We start from the raw sequence: 19,859 nt of genomic DNA, 5'->3' as shown, positions 1-19,859 counted from the left end.
TAGCAAATCCATTTCACAAGCACATTCTGTGTTCACATTGCATACAAATTGTAACACGATTAATGGACTATGGAGAAAATCCCAACTGCTTGTGCTCCTTTCAGTTACACTGCCCATTGGTGGGAAAAAGATGGATGCTGAGAACAGTCTGGCCCCTCTTCTAGGCCATTTACTCAACTTGGTGGACAAAAATAGAGCAAGAAACCATCTCCTCTTCTTCTATTACATATCAATGGTAAGCCTGTTAAAATGTAGCAGAAATTAAAAAGTTGAATTCTTTTTGATCATGAACTGTCTCCAAGCTGTGGTTGCAGGAAGTCTTTAGGTCTTGTCTTTTGGGAATGGGTATGACAGATTGTTCTGTGAAGCAAGGTGTCTTCAGAATTTGGCTTCTCCTGATTCACAGAAAGTTCAAGAAGACTAGGGGGAGGGAAGAAGGAAATTCCAAGTTGGGAGTCATTGTTTCTGGAAACACTGTGAGGGTTCAGCATATATGGAGTTTGGAGCACATTTCAGGGCAGGTCTGTAAGAGCAGTTTCTTTCTGGCTCTGCTTGCAGGCTGCCTTGGAGCACAACCAGCCACTTAGCAGGAATTGTGCAAGCTGTCATGGTTTTGTTCAAAAACCATTCTTTGAGACCTTCTTATTAATTGCAGTGATATTTTGTTTTAAAGGGTCTTCACTTCACTGTAGTTTGTAACTAGTTAAAAACATATAATGGCCCAGGATATTTTTCTATTTGCCATCTATAAGTGGTTTAGTGTTAAATACTCATTCCATGTAACAACCAGATTAAAAGTCAAGAATCCCCACATATCCACATTTCCAGTGTTTGCTTTCTTTGTGTTTTTTAATTACATTTAGAATGCAGTTCCAAGGGCTGATGAGAGACCATAAACAACAATATTCATTCAACATTGACATTCTTGTATTTAAATTGAAGCAAGCCCATGGGCAGCAAAATACAACAATACCACCAAATGACATCAAAGAAAAGTGACTGTTAGTTAGGGGACTACAAGACAGGAAGGTGGATCCCTTGACAAAATATATAAAAATTTTTAAAGGGAGGGGGAAAGACAGAGACTCTCCCTTTTTCTATTTTTTTTTCCACTTAGCCCAAACTCCACTTGAGAAGATTAGTACAAGAACAAAAGAATTCATTTTACCAATGCAAACATGTTCAATTTTTTGCTCCAAGTCTCAGTACCCATGTATGGCTGAGAATGACAAATGAACAATATAAGAGGCTTTTCAATTACACATAATAGTTAACCAAACAGTGTCTGGGGGAAATATGTTTCATGGGAATAATAAGCAGGTAGATACAAACTAGATTGAGAATTAAAACCAAGTCTTTGTTGATTTTCTGTCACACTAAACATATGAAGCATTCAATAAAAGCATGCTATAGATTAATTAATAGTCAGAGGAAAAAACCTACAAGTGTCTGAAGAAATAGGTTTTTTCCTTAATTTCCACCAAAAAAAAAACTGAAACAAAAGCTGAATATCAATGTCTTAAAAGAGAAAAAGCAATAGACAAATCTGTTGCATTGATTATCTCTGTTCTTTGCATGCCAAAATTTGTCAGTATTTATTTTAGACAGCAACCACTTCACACTAAACAGAATATGAAAGTACACTAACAGTATTTTTAAAAATTACATGATTCATAAACCTAGGAATTAAATATGAGAAAAATAAGATGTAAAAAGTGTCCAAACTAAAAAAGAGCACCAACAGTTGTGAATGCATTTAGAGACTGCCCAGATAAATTTTTAAAAATCCATTTTGACAATGTGTTTGTCTTTATCAAGTAGTGATATGTGATGGTCATCAGAAAAAGTAAATTAACAGATTTCAGAAATTTCACCTGTCTGCCTTTTGAGGCTTAAGTGATATAAAAATTGTAAAACTTGAGCTGTCTTTGACATTCCAGTTAACCCTCCTCCACCTACACATTCACTACAAGAGAAGGTCATATCTTAAATTCCATTATTCCCTTCTCCAAAATTGTTCCTCCCACTCAAGCTTAACTCCACTATCAAACATAAAGATAAATCAGAACTTCAGAGAACAAAATGTGGTAGAGGTGGTCAGGTTAACTGCACCTACAATCCTAGAGTTGTAGGGATGCTCTTTCAGCCTGCTGCAAGGCCCTCTGCACAAAAGGAAACAAGGAAAATAAAAGGAGTTCTTCAACCTGCTTTATCAAAGGATTGCTCCTTCCCCACTCCTGCTCAGAACAAACTGCTGCTCTTGCCCTCAGACAGTCCCACTGAGCACCCTGGGGCTCAAGATTTTTCTGGGATTGAAGTAAGAAAGAAAAGCTGAAACAACAGAAATACTCAGTCTCTGAATCTTCTGACAGAAATTTCAATAAATGGACAAATTATTTTACTGCCCTGAAATTGTAGAGTTTTCTTGATAATATTCATCCCTGTCATTACACTTACTCCTTTCCATATTTTCATTTGTTAGTTTTATTTAGCATAAAATGCATTAATATTTCTTCTCCTACCTAGAGAGAAAACACAAATGTATAAAACTTTATTTAGAAATTCAGATTTCTTCAGAGATTCTTTATAAAGGAGAAATAAAAAGTCAAATGTAGTATTACATTTCAAATCAAGAAACTTCTTATGCTGCATTTTATTTATTTCACTATGCAAATTCTTGAGACCTTAATGAGCTTTTTTAAAAATTAACTCCACTAACTAAACACTGAATATCTGCTTGTTAATGGCTAACTAGAAATACTAGTCAAGAGACTATAACTTCACAAGAAACTTAATTTTGCTGTCCTTAATATGACACATTTTGCAATTAGGCAATAAAACATCTTCCCAATTAGATAGGGAATGGTAAGAGAAGCAAATCATCCCAAGGGACCTGAATTTCAGATCCAAAGCTGCCTGATGTATGCCAGAGTCTTCCATCAGCAATTCTTGTCATAAACCAGGCTCAAAGGAGAAGAGGGAAGAGCTCCTGCCTTCTGGGGGGTTCTGGAGGAGAACACAAAGTTTTGGATATTTCCCTTCTAAGGTATTGGCTCCTCCTGAATGTTGAAAGACTAGAGCTTTCCAAAAAAAGTGAATTTATATCTGTCCTGGAGGCTTTATTGGTTATAAATACATATAAAACCATATTTTTTTTACCATAGTTACAGATACATTTTTAACAAATATAATGACCCAAATCTACAGATATATGCTGTCATTTTTCTAAATGTAATGAAAAATTAATTATATGTTTATCTTTGAATGCAATTGTATTAATTAAAATAGCTTTCACTGAAAACTACATTAAGAGAAATTAACATTAATAAATAATTAACATTATTTTGTTGCTAGTAGTGAAAAAGCAAAATTAGTAAGAAAATGCAAAAACAAATTCAGGAGCTTAAATAAATTGGAGATAATCACAGAAATAAAGTTCTTCATATAAATAAATTTATAAATTGAGGAGAGTCACAATATTTGATTTTTGAAAGTGAAAATAATTAAATACTATTTTTTATCATGGATAATCAAATTAACAAATGTTGATTCATTTAGGTTTTCTAGGTTCTAGGTTTTCTATGGCTAGAATGGTTTCTATGGTTAGAATATCCTCCAAAAGTTCCACAAAGAGGAAACACAAGGGAAGCAAATTAATTAGGAAACAAAAATTTTTAAAAAAAATCCTTTAAAAATCATGTATCCCTTTTTGCTGTTCTCATTCACACTTTTGAAGAAACTAATGTAGGTTTAGAAGCTTACTAAATTCTCCTGACATATTATTGACTGAATTGGAAAATGTTTTTCATCCGTAGAAAATGTTTTGGTCACCTTGAATACCAGTATTTGAGTAGAACCTAACCACTACACTAGGTGTGTGAAAATGATCTCCCAGGGCAAAAGCAATGCCAGTTTTTCCTTTTAAAACCTAACTAATCTTTCATATTGAACAGCAACATTATATCGAGAACACTTGCAACCGCACGGTACAAAAATAGCAAATCCAATTATTTATAAATATGGAAATGTAAACATTTAAGTAGACCACACGACTCCCACATGTAGTGAGTTTAATACACTCCTTGACTATGTCATGGATTTAACAAAATTTGATAGACAATTCCTTCTATAAAAATTGATAAAAAAAGCCCAGATTCATCAAAAAAATCTACTGGCATTCTAATCCCATCTTTTATAATTTGCTATATTTCAGTGTGCAAGATAAAACATGCTGACATCTGAAAAAGTTGGCTTAATCCTTCCTTCTTGGAGCCCTGTTTGACCATATGGCACTGCCTCGGGGACAAATTCATTACCAATGCACCTCCAGAAATTCCCTAAAACTTTCTTTGCTTTCATATTGCAAGTGACTGAAAAAATTAATTGGTGGCATCTTTGTGCAAATACTGGATTACTAGTAATAATACTGCAAATACCTACATATTTTTGATTTACGAATTTACAGTTAGACTGTCTTCTGCTTAAGAAAAACCTCTTCTGATAATGTTTTCTCTAGACATCTGTCCTCAAAAGATCATTGTTTGCTTTCTGATGACAGAGTAGCCTAATAGTTGCCTTTTCTGCAAAGCTCCAAGTTTGCATAGCATGTTAAAAATTACAAGGAATAAAAATCTGGCCTAACAGATCTACTGTGTAGCAAGAATCAAATGGCAGACTAAATCCATGATCCATGCTTGCTTGTTTTGTTAAAGGTCATGGCTACAGAATCTGAGATTTTGCTAAGTATTTAATATAGCTAATAAACTACAGATGATGTGCTCCCTGCATACTAGATGGGGAAAAAAAAGTGCATACTATGGAAACAGTATTTGTGTTTTTCTTGACCCTTTTAAGGTCACATTTTTCACTCTTCTTCTAACCAACACTGCTGATCCTGTCTCCTCCTTGAAACCCTGGACTATTTATAGATATCTTTTCTGCTACTATTTCTAAATCTCTTACTTTCTTCACATATTGTAAAAATACTTTTTCACACTTTTTTTTTTATTTCCTGTAGTGTTCTTTTGAATTGAAACACAGTGGGATGAAAACACATGCAATATGAGTGTTAAATTGGCTATAGTTTTTCAAGCACTGAACTGGAAAAATCATTGTAAAAAGTTTTCCAGATGATAAGGTCACTCTCTAATTATTTTGCATTTTTTAACCTTCAAACTCAAATAATCTACTGATTTAATGGCTCAATAAATAGAAATAATAAATTTTATGCAGTGTGATAACAGGGATTATTTTTTAAATTTATTACATGCAATTCTAGCTGCTTTTTCATTGTAATTCAATGTACTTTTTTTAATATTACATATTAAAAATTTTTAAATAATTCTTGGCCTCTCTCTAACACATCCTTTCCTATTTATATACCTTCCCTTCACAAAACAAAACAGCAAAATAAAGAATTAATATTATAAAAACTGATCTGCCTAGAATTGTAGTGATATTTGCTTAGGTAGGTGACTGGTCAAGGGGCACTTTAATTTATTTCTCACCTCTGATCCCTTTTCTAAATGCCCACAGCACCTTTCAGAATAAAACTCTGATAAATACTAACCTTCCTATTTTTTACAAATGTGCTTCTTCAGACATTCATTGTGCATTTACCCCTAGTATCAGACACCTCTGCTGAGCAGCAGAGAGCCTCTGTGGCCAGGTCAAAAGTGCAGGAAATGCATCCCAAGCTCTCCTGCTGCTGCAGCTTTGCACTTAATGCGATCCTGGAGGCTGAGGGTTCTGTGAGCTGCAGGTGGAACTTGCAGGTATGATGCTGTCCCTCGCACACCTGCAGTCCCAGCTTTCACATTATCCCTGAACAGAGGTGTTTGTAATTCCACTAGGGACATACTGGAGTGTTGAGCTGGTGTTTTTATTTTAGATAAAGTCACAGAATGGTTTGGGTTGGAAGGGACTTTAAAGACCATCTAGTTCTGACCCCACTGCCATGGGCAAGGACACCTTCCTTCCACTAGACAAAGCTGCCCACACACCCATCCAGTCTGGCCTTGAGCACTTCAAATATGGGGCATCCACCACTTCTCTAACTAAACATCATTATTTTGAGTTCTGACTCTACGCTTCATTCTCAATTCAGATTTCCTCCAAATTTACTTTTTGCCTAACGCTGAATGAAACATTCTCTGTGCCTCCAGTGTGTTTATTTACTCTGTAACCAAAATACACTACAAGCCTGAATCGATGCACTTTTCCTTTTCACAACTTATTTATCACAGCTTAAGGTACAAAATTTTTTTTGTGCATACAGTATATTGTTAGGCTGTCTTTTGCACTCTTAGTGTAGAACAGAAATTCACAGCACAAGGAGTGAAGGCCTTCACAACTTTTGAGGCACCTAATGAGTATCTTCCTGTGCAAATTCATGCAGACCTGAATTCATAGGATGAGTTCTGCCTGACAATATAAAGAATGAGTGCTCCTGAAGCTTGGTCCTACAAGGACCATAACTAGTTATATCTGAAGGACATTACTCAAATGCTGCAAATGCAGGTTAAAAAAGTAGTAAACAAATGTTCTGCACTCCTGTGACACCAGCTGTCCTCATGACTTCATTCTATTTCATTATTTCTGTGTATCATAATGGCAATTGGCAACTTCAACTAGTCTAAAGAAAATGAAGTTAAAAGCAAACCTTTGTACAACTGAAGATGAGGAGTGAGACACTTGTTTTCTCCTTGAAAATCTGAAGAACATGCAAAGATTATGAATACCTTCCACTTTTGAAGGTATTTTATTATTCTATTCTATTCTATTCTATTCTATTCTATTCTATTCTATTCTATTCTATTCTATTCTATTCTACTTTATTCTTTCTGGTCCCCTCCCTTCGCATGTGTTGCTAAGTTTTTCTCTTCCATTCATTATTTTCCTGGGATCCAAACTACTCTCACTGAAGCTGTCAAACTGCTAATTGCTGGGGGTTTATGTTTTTTTCAGTCCTGATGCACAGAGATGAATTAAATCCTCATTTCTTGAGCCTGAATTCATCCTTTCTGAAGTACACTTCAGTTTTTCTCTGGTAGCCTGGAAGCAAATAAATTTACTTGGTTTTTACTGTTAAGAATATAATTCTGCTTTGGGGCATTGAAATTTAATTGTTATTTAATAGATCCAAATGTGAAGTCTTTCCCTAGGGTAACTCAATTATGCTACTCCTTCCCACTTGTTTCAGAACAGGGCCAACCACATCTTCATGGAATGTTGTTAAAGCTCAGCACATTTTTCTAACCCTCACAACCAGAATTACATATCTCCATAATGATCACTTGTATTTATTCAGACTATTACAGGTGGATTTTGGTGCTTCTGAGGTCTCTCTACCTTGTTAACTTTTCAGTTCAGCCACCAGTTGTGCCTTTAGTAGAGATGATAGGTTGAAAACAAAGGCAGTGACAATTATCTTGATGGCAATAAACATCTTACACCATCTCAACCATCTACCTGCATGTTTAAATATTATTTATAATATAGCCCATGATCTTTCTGTGATTTACACACTCCTCCTTCCAAATATTAGGAAAGGAGAAGTAGCTGAAGAGATAATCCATCTGAAACAGAATATTTTCCCTTTGATTGGGCAGTTTGTTTTTGGTTTTTTTTCCTTATAAGTGTTTCAAAAGACAGTGGATAATTTATTTTAAAGAGACCCTAATTCAAGGTTATGTCAATGAAACGACTGTCGTCCTCTTTGATTTAGATGTTCCAATCTTTCCCTTACGCAAAGACTGTGTTGGCTTCATTTCCTTTATAAACAATCTTGCTCCCAGAGCTACCAACAAACTGACTCACAAGTTTGCTGGTAGCAGGTAAGTGGAGGTTTACAAAATAAAATTCATGTCAGAAAGCCTCCTTGGAGAAATTAGTGAAATATGCAATGTTATTGTGAAATGAAATGCCATATTTCCTAATGTTCTCTGAAATCTTTCATCTTACAATCCTTCTTCTTTAAAGCAAAATTTTGGAGGGGTTTTACGCCTCTTGTAGGAAGACTGAGTAAGATTATCCTCTTTACCAATGGAAGAAGTTAAGTTATATAATAGGAAGACTTGTATTGAAATGTTTATCTTTTGTTTACTGTTTTTCCTGCTTCAGCTGTTTTGGGTTTTTTCACTGCATCAGCCAGAGATTACACATCCCTCAGAGACTTTCTAGCTGGTCATCAATGAGTGTTCTTCTGAGTCTGGACTGGGAATTATCTGAGGAGGGCTACACCTGCCAGGTATGGTTTTGCTGTATTCACTCTGTTCAGGGAGACCAAATTCTGTTCTCCTTTTTTCAAAGTGCAAGTATTAAATAATTCCATCGATCTACCTGACAGCTACAGATTTCTCAGATGACTGTGGCTTGCTGCACTCTAATTGCCAATACGTTTAGATACTTAATCCTGTGTCAATCAGCAGCACACAAGAGAGGAAGGCAGGGAACAGCAGCAGTCTCTGCCCTGAAGCAGGTAACCACAAATGAGGGCACAGCAAATGTCTTTGCTTAAAACATGTGGTTGTAGACAACCTGAACTATTTTTTCACCTTCGACTTTCCCTGTAAACTATTTCAGACCAGAAGCAGAAGTCAAATTTCACCACACACACACTCACACACACCCTATATATATACCTGTAATTCCATGACTTCCACCTGTGTAGAGCTGGAAATACCTGTTCTGCCAAAATATCATTGCCATAGGGCTTACATGAGAAAGACAAGTTAAAATTACCTAATCTGAGGTATTTTCAAAAATCTCTGACACCTCTCCAGAGGTGGCTTTGGATGACTGCACACCTTTTGAAATGAAATTTTGTCTTTCCACCCATAGCCAATGCCATGGTAGAACAGAATGCCAACATCTAACCAGACTAAAGTTTTATGTGGCCACTACTCCAATGCAAGTAGATTTTTACAGTCTTGGAGAATTTAGATTTGAGTCCTTCCATACTTGTTTTCCTACTCATTTTCCCTCAGGTATATGGAGTGAAGATGGCTCTAAAAAGACAAATCTAAAAGAGGTATTTTCTTCACCCTGTCCCTGTTCTACAGGCTTCCCAGAGAAAATAATCGTCTATTGAATTAATCTTTTAATCATTGTCTTTTCACTACTTTTACTTTTTACCATAAATGGATATTAATATATTTGTTCAGTGGTAAGACAAAAAGCACAATGGCATTTTTAAGTAGCTCTCAGGAAATAAGATGATGTATTTTTAATGCATGTTTTTGTTTCAATGAATCATACCTAATACATACTATAATATAATGCACTTAAACAGCAGGCTACGTGCTATAAATCCAACCTCTTTTTTTCTGTCATTTAAAAATATTAAATATTACTCTAATGATATAATCTACTTTGATTATTATTTTGTTTGCAGCTACTGGAGCAAATACAGCCAGATAAAAAGATGGATGGTTCCTAAAAGAGCAGCTAGGAGTGCTTCTTTCTTTAGAGCAGAAACACGGGAGTTCTTTTTCAAGAAATGGTTAATGCTTTTCTGTAAAGAGGATTTCCGTAATGCTTGTTGGTAACATTTTTGTGATGGCATTATTAACGGCAAACAGTGATTTAGTGGAAAGTGTAAGAACAGAGCAATGGCCTCCAGAAATGTCATTTGAAGGCCTCTTGATTGATTTTACAGAGATCCCAAAGAACTATTTGCCCTGTGTTCAAATCCAATATCACTTTTCATTCTATGTAGATATTTACAGCTTTATAGGCTTAAAATTATTTTATTCTGGAAACAAATAGGAAAGAATAGTGTAATAAAAGCCAACTACAAAGTCTGGGGCACAATAACTGATGTTTCAAGGAACCATGAATGTTTCCACTACACTCTTAAAAAAGAAACATATTTAGTAGGCACTGATCACTGTAGTTTGTCCTTATGTCTCTCCAATGGCATGAGACTGATCTGAGGGCAAAGGTTATGAGTACATTACTTCCAAAGCAATTACCTGCATCAGGCAGAGCAAGCTTGGTTTGGTTTGACCTTTTGGTTTGTTTGTTTTTTCTTTAGGTGGATTACGTTGTAAAAATTACAACTGACTAATAACTATATTTCTTAGTGTATCACTATAGTTGTATTTCTTAATGTATGTCAACTTTATAAAGCAACAGAAGCTTTGCAGAGAGTGCGACTCCACATGTTTCAGAAAAAAGCTCTCATGATCACCTATACTGTCCAGCAGTAAAGACAGGGGAAACCTTCACTGCAATTTCACTCCCCTATTAGCTGTGTATTATATGAGTTGCAGAAGTTTCCCGTCCCAGGGACAGTGTGTTGTCTACACTGGTGGGAAGGCTGCTCCAAAGTGTAACTACTCAAAAAGGAAGCAGAACACCACTCAGAAGTTCATTCATTAATTTAAAGCCCTCAATTTTTACAGATCCTAGCTTTAATCTCTATAGGTTACTCATTTTCAATAAATTGTCCACACGCTGATTTTTTTGTTTGTTCATATCTATTTGATATGAAGAAGATTATTTCACTAAAGGCTTTGTGAAATAAAATTCATTAATGACTTTGTTAACATTCTGTGTTAATGCCTTGTGACAAAACAAGTCTTTACATAACCTCCAACATTTTATGCAGCTTTTTTTTAGTTCCACGTACCTCAGCTAACAGCATAGCTCACAGTCTCAGAAATTGTATGTGAAAAATTATATTGCCACAAGGATTTAATCTATTAGAAAATGTTTCCTGGGTTTTCAGCTTTAATTTCTTTTTCTCTCTGCCATTTTAATGTTTCTTGCCATTTCATTCAAAAATATCCTAAAAAAATTACTTTTTCCTCTCTGCTACTGCAAAGATTAATTTTGGTAAGGATATTAAGAACTCAGTCCATCCTTTTTTAATCCTTTCTACTTTATCTGCTTCCAGTATCTTTGCTGAAACACCCAGATCTATGCACATTTTGCATGAAGCTACACTCACATGATAAAGAAAGAAGTAGTCCTGACCAGTTTGTTTCTGCATGGCTTAGATCCCTTATTAAATTTTTTTTGTTTTGCAATAAAATTTTCACAGGGAATATATCTAACCTTAAATATGAATAAGAAAATCTTTCCTGATTTATCATTCTTCATAAAACAAACACATAATTGTGTTACCTTGGTGCTGATCTTAAGGAAAAAAGAAAGAGAAATATCCACAAGAACAAACCAAACATTTGATTTTTTTTTTCAGCTGTAATCTTTGCAAGCTCTCCAGCATGTTCTGTTCATGATTTGAAAAGAAAATGCTTTTATGCAGTTTTCAGTCAGGAAAAAAGAAGTCTCTTCAACATAAACCCACATCTTACATTTAAAATTTCAGCAAGTATGATTTGCACCTTAATTTCACCCTAGAAAATATTTTTGAAAGGAAGTCACAGTTGTAATCATGTGAGTGAAATTTTGATAATAGTTAACCCAATTTATATATGCACAGCTTTAGCTACAACAATATTTTTTAATGTATTTAGCTTGTATACATATATGCTTTCTTTTTTTTTTTTCTTCCTTGAAAAAAGTTTAAAAAGTGCCATCTCTATCACTGTGAAGTTATTTCTAAGAAAGCAGCACCACTGAAATCATACAGAACATACACTCACAAGATCCATGGCAGTGAACACCCTTATGCAGAAAATGTTTATCTAGGTCTAATGGCAGTTCATGAACTCAAGATTAGGAAACACAATGTTATATAATGTCCATGCATGTGAAGAATCAGAATAGCTCTGGTCAGTCATTAATACCCGTCTAACACTATTTTCTTGAACACTAGAGGGAGATCAAAGCAAAAGAATAAACTACTTAATACAGCATGGATATTAATTGCAGTTGTTAGTTAATTTCAAAAGATTGTGTGATAAAGATCAGGTATCATACCGTCTCCAGTTTTCCTCCATGTTTTCACATACCCTTATTTGACATTGTTTTACCTACACTGTAATTTAAAAAAATAAAAAAGAAAAAATAAAATATAAAAATACTTAGAAGGTAAATTATTCTATCAAAGCCACCAGGACTCTATTCTAGTGTAAATTGTTTTTTCATATGAAATATGTTTACTTTGATGAGAAGTCAAGTCTTGCAACTGAACAATGAAATGTGACCACATGGTACTTTTTTTCTAGCTGTACCTACAGCAGCAAGCAGGGAAAACTCGTGTTCCTTCCCTGGAAAGAAATCTTTCTGTTCCATCTCAGTGACAGCAACTGAGACATTTCACATTCAGAATTGAAAAATTCTAATTTCTGAAGGATGGACATTAATGCTGTCATTCTTTTGCAACCACAATCACTGTTTTGTTCAGTGTTTGCTGAACACAGTTCTTAACATATAATGCCTACTTTAAAATATAGACTTTCTTGGATGCTTCCTGCACCATTTGGGTCCGCTTAATAAATGGTGAGAGATTTAAAATCGAGGTCATTTCAAGAAAATATTTCCTTCAAGAGTTTAAGAATTACAGCTTAGGAGGTTTCACGTGTGATCTGCCACTGTTCCTCAAGCAGGCAGGGTTTTTTGGGGATATTTGTGTACAGGCCATGCTGAGGTACCCTAAACATGGTCAACCTAGAAGTGAGTGAGATATTTTCAGTACTTTGGGACAGAGAGAAAAGCTACAGGAAATAGAGAAGTTGACAGGGCTGTTAGGATTCTGTATTTTTTAGAGTAATTCCTCTGACACAACTACTTCTAGTGACTGTAAGGAACCATATGATGTGCAGGTCAAGGCAGGATCAGGCTTGGTGTGCTTTTTCACTTACTTGTTTGCTCAGGGTTAAGCCAGGCTGGCAGACAAAAAAAAAAACCCCATTAGCACATGTAGGGATCATCCTCACAACTCACCTGCACATAACACATCCAGTCTTCTTGTCCCCATGAAAGCCATTACCTGCCTACAAAAGACAAAAATAAAGAGAAAAAAAAAAAGTTGCCATTTTTTTCTTTTACAATTCTAAAAGCTAAGCCTCCATACCCATGTTTTTGAGTGGCTTGTTTCCTTCTTAAATGCCTGGTGCTCCCAGAAAAGCTAGAAACAAGGGAAAATGTATTTGTCCCTAGCTTTTTTGTCAAATGCATCTCAATACAAAATTGCAATGGCTTGAATGCAAGTGACTGAAAAAATACATTACTCCTGTCCTTGGGACTTTGGCTGGCATTTTCAGACAATGGAGGACATTCTAAACTGCACCAGGCGAGGGGAACCAAACTGGACAGATTACCAAGTGTCCCAATGATAAAGCTTTGGAGCTAGCTAGATATAAAGGCATTGAAGCAAGTGCTAATACATTGGAGACTTTTGGGGATTGAGGGAAGGTTATGGCATTTCTAGTGACAAATGAGCACTTATTTATATACTGAGTGGGTTGTGAAATGTACTGTTTATACTGTGTCTGATGAACAAACCAATTATTCTGTTTCATTCCTTCCACATTACCTTTTTTTTCAAAAAATTTAGATACACAGAACAAGGAATTCATACATTTCATGGTTCTGGAAAGAAATCATTGCCCCTACATAAGTGGCTCATTATCACAGATGTTTTGTGGAGTCCTAAACCTGAAGAAGCTACTCAGTACCCTTTCAGGTTTTATTTACTAACAGCTATTTAGAGAGGAAATACAACTTGGTGTCTTTATGATAAAAGGAAGTATGCTTTGAATTAAAACAATAATAGATAGGACAAAAAAGTCTCTGGAAAATTATACAGAATTTAAGCTATATTATTTTTTAACCATATTTCTCATTATAGTTTCCAGCTGAAATTACTTTTACAGCTATTGCAGCTGACCCGGCCAGTTTATTTTGGCATCGAGGGAAATGTGTTATTTATTTATTTAGTGAATTAAGTTTTTTATCCAATTAAAAAAAAGAATCAAGAGCAGACCTATTATTCCCAGACCTTTCAGATGCTAAGTCACTGTATTTCTATTGCAGAGAAATTTGAGTTTTATTTATCAGTGGGCACAGGACACATGGGAGAGAGTTATGGTTTATGCCCAAGGCTAATGCTCTGCAGCACTGGCAGTTCCCAGCATCTTCAAGGGTATTTTCAGCCTTGCCACAAGCTGAAGTACTGGGGCTGTCTTTTAGCTGTGTAATATAAACCAGTGCAAACATGCTTTCCAAGTAACAACAGCATCATAAGGAACCTGACCATAATCATGGTGATTTCCATTCATTGTCAGGTAATCTGATTTTGATTTGTTTCCTAATTTTGTACAATATTGTCAGTATAGTTTCTGGTCCTGGTTTCCATTCTCCCAGTTTGCTGCTTCATCTTCCTTTAGATAGCTACCAAACAAATAGAAATTTATGATATTACTCCAAATATATGCATTTTTAGAAATTTTACTATTGCCATCAGTTCATTGCCCATTGTACCAGCTCAGGAAACTGCATCCTGCTAGACAAATAATGTTTCTGAATATCCAGTGTTACTGAGCTCTTGATTTCTCCATTCAGGATTTAATTTGAACAAGAATGGATTGAAATTTTTTGCTGATTTTGTTATACAGCTACATATGTAAATGTGTTTCGGATTTTAAGTCTTTCATTGTCATTTAATGCTTTTTGACTTTTACATTTCTTGCTACAGTCAGGCAGACTTATTCCTAGACCATGAATGACCACAAAAGGTAAAATCCAAATAATTCAACTATTGATTTCCAGGAAAACTAGAATTGTCCTAAATGGTGTTTTTTTTTTATTTTAGAATCGTTGTGTCCTATTTTTAATAGTTCTGAAATGTAAACACTAGCTGGGAAAGGCTGACTGTGCAGATACCTGCAAAAGATAAAACAGGTATTTCAGAGAGTCAGTGGCATAGACCCTCCATCTGGACAGTACAAACTGGCAAGGTACTGATAGGGGAGAGGAAATCTATTGCACCCACTCCATTTAAAAAAATGTTTATGCTCCTGTGTTAATACCAAAGACATTAATACCAATGTCTTTAGTATTAAGAAAGGAGAATAAACTTTTTTTTTTCTCCTTTTATACTTAAGTGAAAGGACCTTAGCTCTAATTTCTAGGCAGTAGAAATATGCATCCAAGCTCCAAAGTGTCTTCTTTTCCCATTACCTTTTAAGACACTGTTAAGATCCAATTATTGAAAGATGCCTCTGCCTGAGTGAAGGTGAAGACAAGATCACATGCCAAAGTAATAGTATGGATTTTATTTAACAGTGTGTATGAGGTAGAGAGATAGAAAAATATAGAAAAGGGCGAGGAGGGAAGAAAGAGACTGAGCAGAGGTCAGTCACCACCCATGGATCCAGTGGAGTCCTGGTGGTCCTTCTTCATCCTGGGCTTCTTGGTGCCGGGGGCCCAGAGTCATTTTTCTGGGGGTCCCTCTGATGTTACTCACCGTGTTTACAGCAGCTTCAGCTCCCGTGTGTAGCCTCCCTGTTCCTACACTGCTTAGAACACTAAACTACCCAATGCACACTACCTGGGAGATCAGCAGCAGTGAAAAGAATCCTGTAGCTGTGGAATTTACTGCAGATGTATGATATGATGTCTGTTGTGCAGATCAAGCACTGGATTTATGACACATGTAAAACACTGTATACACAGATATTTCTGTCCTGGATATCTGAGATTGAAATATGACTGTGCACGACATGAAAGCATCAGAAAAGGAGATAATGGACAAGATTTTTTATGGAACCCGAATAGAATATATAATAGTGTGCATAGCCATGTATACATGCTGAAATGAGAATCTTTTTTTGGCTTTCTATTGATTGTTAGAAAACATCATTAAATGATGTAATTATTCAGAGTATTGTAAATGCACCAACCAAAGCCTGTATAAATTCTCTGCTCTTAGCTTAATACAAAGTTACTGTAAAATTATAAGCAGCAGATGTAATATACCATGCCATTCATAATATTAAGTATTTTCACTGCAGGAAACCATGTTTTTCAGCTAGATTATTTCAGCAATATGACTGTATCAGCAAAGAAGCATTTCTGAAACACAGTTTTGAGAAAATAGCAACTCAATAAATGTTTGCTAACTGATTCTCCTATTTAAATCCTATTGAAGTTAAGTTTTGTCTGAAGTGTGTGTGCTGACTTCCTATAAAAAGTGAAAATTGGTAGCAGAGTGCTAGATTAGAAATCATTAAAGTTAACTGTGACAGTAGCTCCAGGTGAGAATAGGAAAAACATATCATTACAAAGACATTGTCAAGTTTCTTATTCTTGTCAGCAACTCCTTCCATCACATACTGACAGATGCCAGCCTAATTATCTTTGGGAATGTCCACACATGCTGCAGTGCAATACAGTACATTTTTTTCCACTATACAGCCTGTGTTTTCAGTTTTGTATGGGTACTCTCCTGAATGTTTTCTCTTAAGTGATCTTGTTTCCTCAAATTTGTAATGTCTGGTGCTACAGCCCCATTTATTTATTTTGTATACAAAATAAATAAAACTTTTGACTTCTCCCTTTGAAACAGTAACTGTATTATAGTGTTCAACAATCCTGATTATGAACAAATGTCCAAAGAAATTTCAAGATTTACTGATATGAAAGTGTCAAAGAAAGATGGTTTAAACTTAAAAATATAGGGGGAACCATGAAATTTTAGACTCATTTAGGCTAGAAAATACCTTTAAGATCATTCAGTCCAGCCATTAACCCAGCACTGCCAAGTCCACCACTAACTAATGTCCCTAAGTGTCACATCCATACCTCATTTAAATACCTCATGAGATGGTGACTCAACCACTTCTCTGGACAGCCTGTTCCAGTGCTTGACAACCCACTCAGTGAAAATATATCTGTAAAGAAGAGGACTTTCTAAATACCAAAACTACATCTGTATTTCCCTAGACTGGCTATGAAGACAACAAGAAAAACTCTTTCTTATCATTTATGGGTTGTATCCAAGCTCAGTTAATATCATATCAATTTATACATTAATGAAGAGAGTAAAAAGTCTATTCCTTTGGAAAGATTCCTATATTCTTGGACATAGTTTAGATTAGGATAATTATGGGAAAAGGAAAACATCATCCTGATGCCAAAATAATATTTGAATATTTGGGGGTTTAGATAGTTGTAAAACACAGACAAGAAAATGTAGTACTTTGGATCTTAGAAATATGTTCATGGAATCAAAAGACAGTTTCAATCTAAATGAAAAGGAAGACTCTCACTAGTATCAAGCATTCCTCTAAATACATCAATATTTACAAATGTTCACCTCTAAATTGAGAGCATTTCAATACACCATCAACAGTGTGGAGGTAAACATGCTATTGTTCTGAACAAGAGTTCACCTTTGCATTAGTTTTATTTGTGTCTAATAATGCTGAAAATCTTGTGAGAACTGCCAGGCTTTCTCAAAGCAAACATCTGGGCCAGGAAAGATTGCCAAACTCTTCAAGTCTGTCAGATTAGTTTCAGTAAATGTGGGACGCACATTAGTAAAGAAAATTATAAATATTTTTTTAATTACTTTGAAGCTAAAAGAGAATTTACACTTTGATTCTCTTTAAAGTTCAGTGAAGCTTTGAACAGCTCTTATTTCATCCTATTGTTTTTTTCTGTGATGATTATTGATGTGCTTTAAACTGTAATAGATTATATTTCAAATATCTATTTTTGACTCATATATGTGGTCAACTTCTTCTTGATATTAATGTTTCTACATGTTTTATTGTAGGAGAAATTCCAGTTAATCTCAGTTAAGTCTTAAAATTGTTCCATATGAAGAAGAGAGCCTTGATCAAAAGAAGAATGGCGATTGACAGATCAGCTTCAGAATAGAGACAAACCTGAAAAAGAAGCAACCCAGACTCTTTCCATGACCAGAAGAATGAGCACTGAGAGACCTTCCATCTTAATCAAACATCCAGGGCAGACAAGCATTCCATCCCTCGAAAACATAAGTGATTTTTCATTAAATATCACTGACTGCACCCAGGTTGTGGTGCCGGAGGAAGTGTTTTTTACTGTTGCTGCTGCTGGGATACTGGAAAATCTACTTATCCTCATTGCTGTTGTTAGAAATAAGAATTTACACTTGCCCATGTACTTCTTCATTTGTAGTTTAGCCATTTCAGACATGTTAGGTAGCTTGTACAAAACCCTAGAGAATATCTTTATCATCTTGTGCAAAATGGGATACCTGACACGTCACGGAGACTTCGAGAAAAAACTGGATGATGCCATGGATTCCATGTTCATTCTGTCTCTGCTGGGGTCTATTTTCAGCTTGCTAGCCATTGCAGCAGACAGATACATCACTATCTTCTACGCCTTGCGGTACCACAATATCATGACGCTGAGGAGGGCCTTAGTTATCCTGGCAATCATCTGGGCGTTCTGTGCCGGCAGCAGCATTGCCATTGCCCTCTTCTCCTATGAAGCAGCAACAGTCATTCCCTTCACCATCCTGTTCCCTTTGATGATGTTTTTCATACTCTGCCTCTACATCCACATGTTCCTCCTGGCTCGAACTCATGCCAAAAAGATCGCCTCACTGCCCAGCACCATCCATCACAGAACTAACATGAAAGGTGCGATCACACTGACTATTTTTCTTGGAGTTTTCCTTTGCTGTTGGGCCCCCTTTGTTCTTCACATCCTCTTAGCAAGGTTTTGCCCACACAACCCTTACTGTGCCTGCTACATGTCTATTTTCCACGTGAATGGGACACTCATCATGTGCAATGCCATAATCAACCCTATGATTTTTGCATTCCGAAGCCCAGAACTGCGGAGCACATTTAAGAAGATGTTCTACTGTTCCAGGTCAAAATGTAGCTGGTGAATACTTCATAAAAAATGAAAATTATGGAAGCATTTATGGGGTCCTGTGCAACATCTGTGTGAAGGCTTAAAAATACAATTACACCCAAAATAATACTATGCTTGTAGTACACTGCCAGAGATTTTTCAGAGGGTTACCAAAGAATTAATAAAAAATAAGTGAGCACACAAATCTTTGTCAACCAGACCACTACACTAAGCTAATTCTACTAATAGTTTTCATGCAAGGAAAAAAAAAAAAACTAAACAAATGTTTTAACTGTCTTTTGTCATTTTCAGAAAAATCCAAACTAAAATCTGCATCATGTTGCATTACCCCAGATATGAGCCAATTAATTTTGTATCAATAATTTCAATTCAGTGCCTATACTACTTTAAAATTCTGTTCTTTAAATTGCAATTAAGTGAACATTTGTTTCTAAACAGTACATTTGTATAAAAGTATATGGTTAAAAAGAAAACATGGGCATGTAGTTTTGCTGAAAAAGCAAACTCAAGACTCTTCTTTTACAGATAATCTCCTTAAAATCATGCAATTAGTGATCTCTAAGTTTCAAAACAAACTTTTGGAGTGTAAGTCCAAAAGAATAGGATATTTTGATTAAAAAGCTATTTTTTGTCACTAAAGTGTTATTTCCAACATAAAGTTGTTGTGCCAGCAAAGATGGGTCTTGAATTTTAAAACTCCTAAGCCAGATCAGAACTCTCAAAGGGAATTGATGAGCTTGTCAGTGCCAGTTCTCTTTAATAAAAGAGTAAGCTCCACAGATAAGAAAAGCACTTTGATTCAACCATGACATGCTACAACAAAGAATTCAAAAAACATAATATCAGAGATAAAGTTCAAACACTTCCAAGGAAGCCAGCCACCCAGGTAAGGAAGAAACTACCCAGTCTGGAAGAATGCTACAAAGCAGCTTGTAATTTAGAAACCCATGTGAGAAAATTTTGAATTGTTCCTGCCAAAATAATACAGAGTTCACAAAACTTTAAGGCAGAATGGCTTTCAGCAGTAAAACATCCTGAAGCAGTCCAGAGCATATTGAGGAATTAACCTC

General features: G+C 35.5%; 1 protein-coding gene across 1 annotated transcript; it reads left to right on the top strand.

Annotated features, from left to right (window-relative positions):
• Positions 1–17,833: 17,833 nt before the first annotated feature.
• Positions 17,834–18,802, top strand: MC2R (melanocortin 2 receptor). The gene has a single exon (XM_021527815.3). It carries the CDS (start codon positions 17,834–17,836, stop codon positions 18,800–18,802), a length of 969 nt encoding a protein of 322 aa, XP_021383490.3.
• Positions 18,803–19,859: the final 1,057 nt, after the last annotated feature.

Source organism: Lonchura striata, chromosome 1 (assembly GCF_046129695.1).
Source record: "Lonchura striata isolate bLonStr1 chromosome 1, bLonStr1.mat, whole genome shotgun sequence".
Lineage (NCBI taxonomy): Eukaryota > Metazoa > Chordata > Aves > Passeriformes > Estrildidae > Lonchura > Lonchura striata.
Note: the sequence above shows the minus strand (reverse complement) of the source record. Positions and strands in the feature narration are given on the sequence as shown.

Coding starts and splice junctions, on each gene's coding strand:
- MC2R (XM_021527815.3), top strand. CDS start 17,834: ATGACCAGAAGAATGAGCACTGAGAGACCTTCCATCTTAATCAAACAT.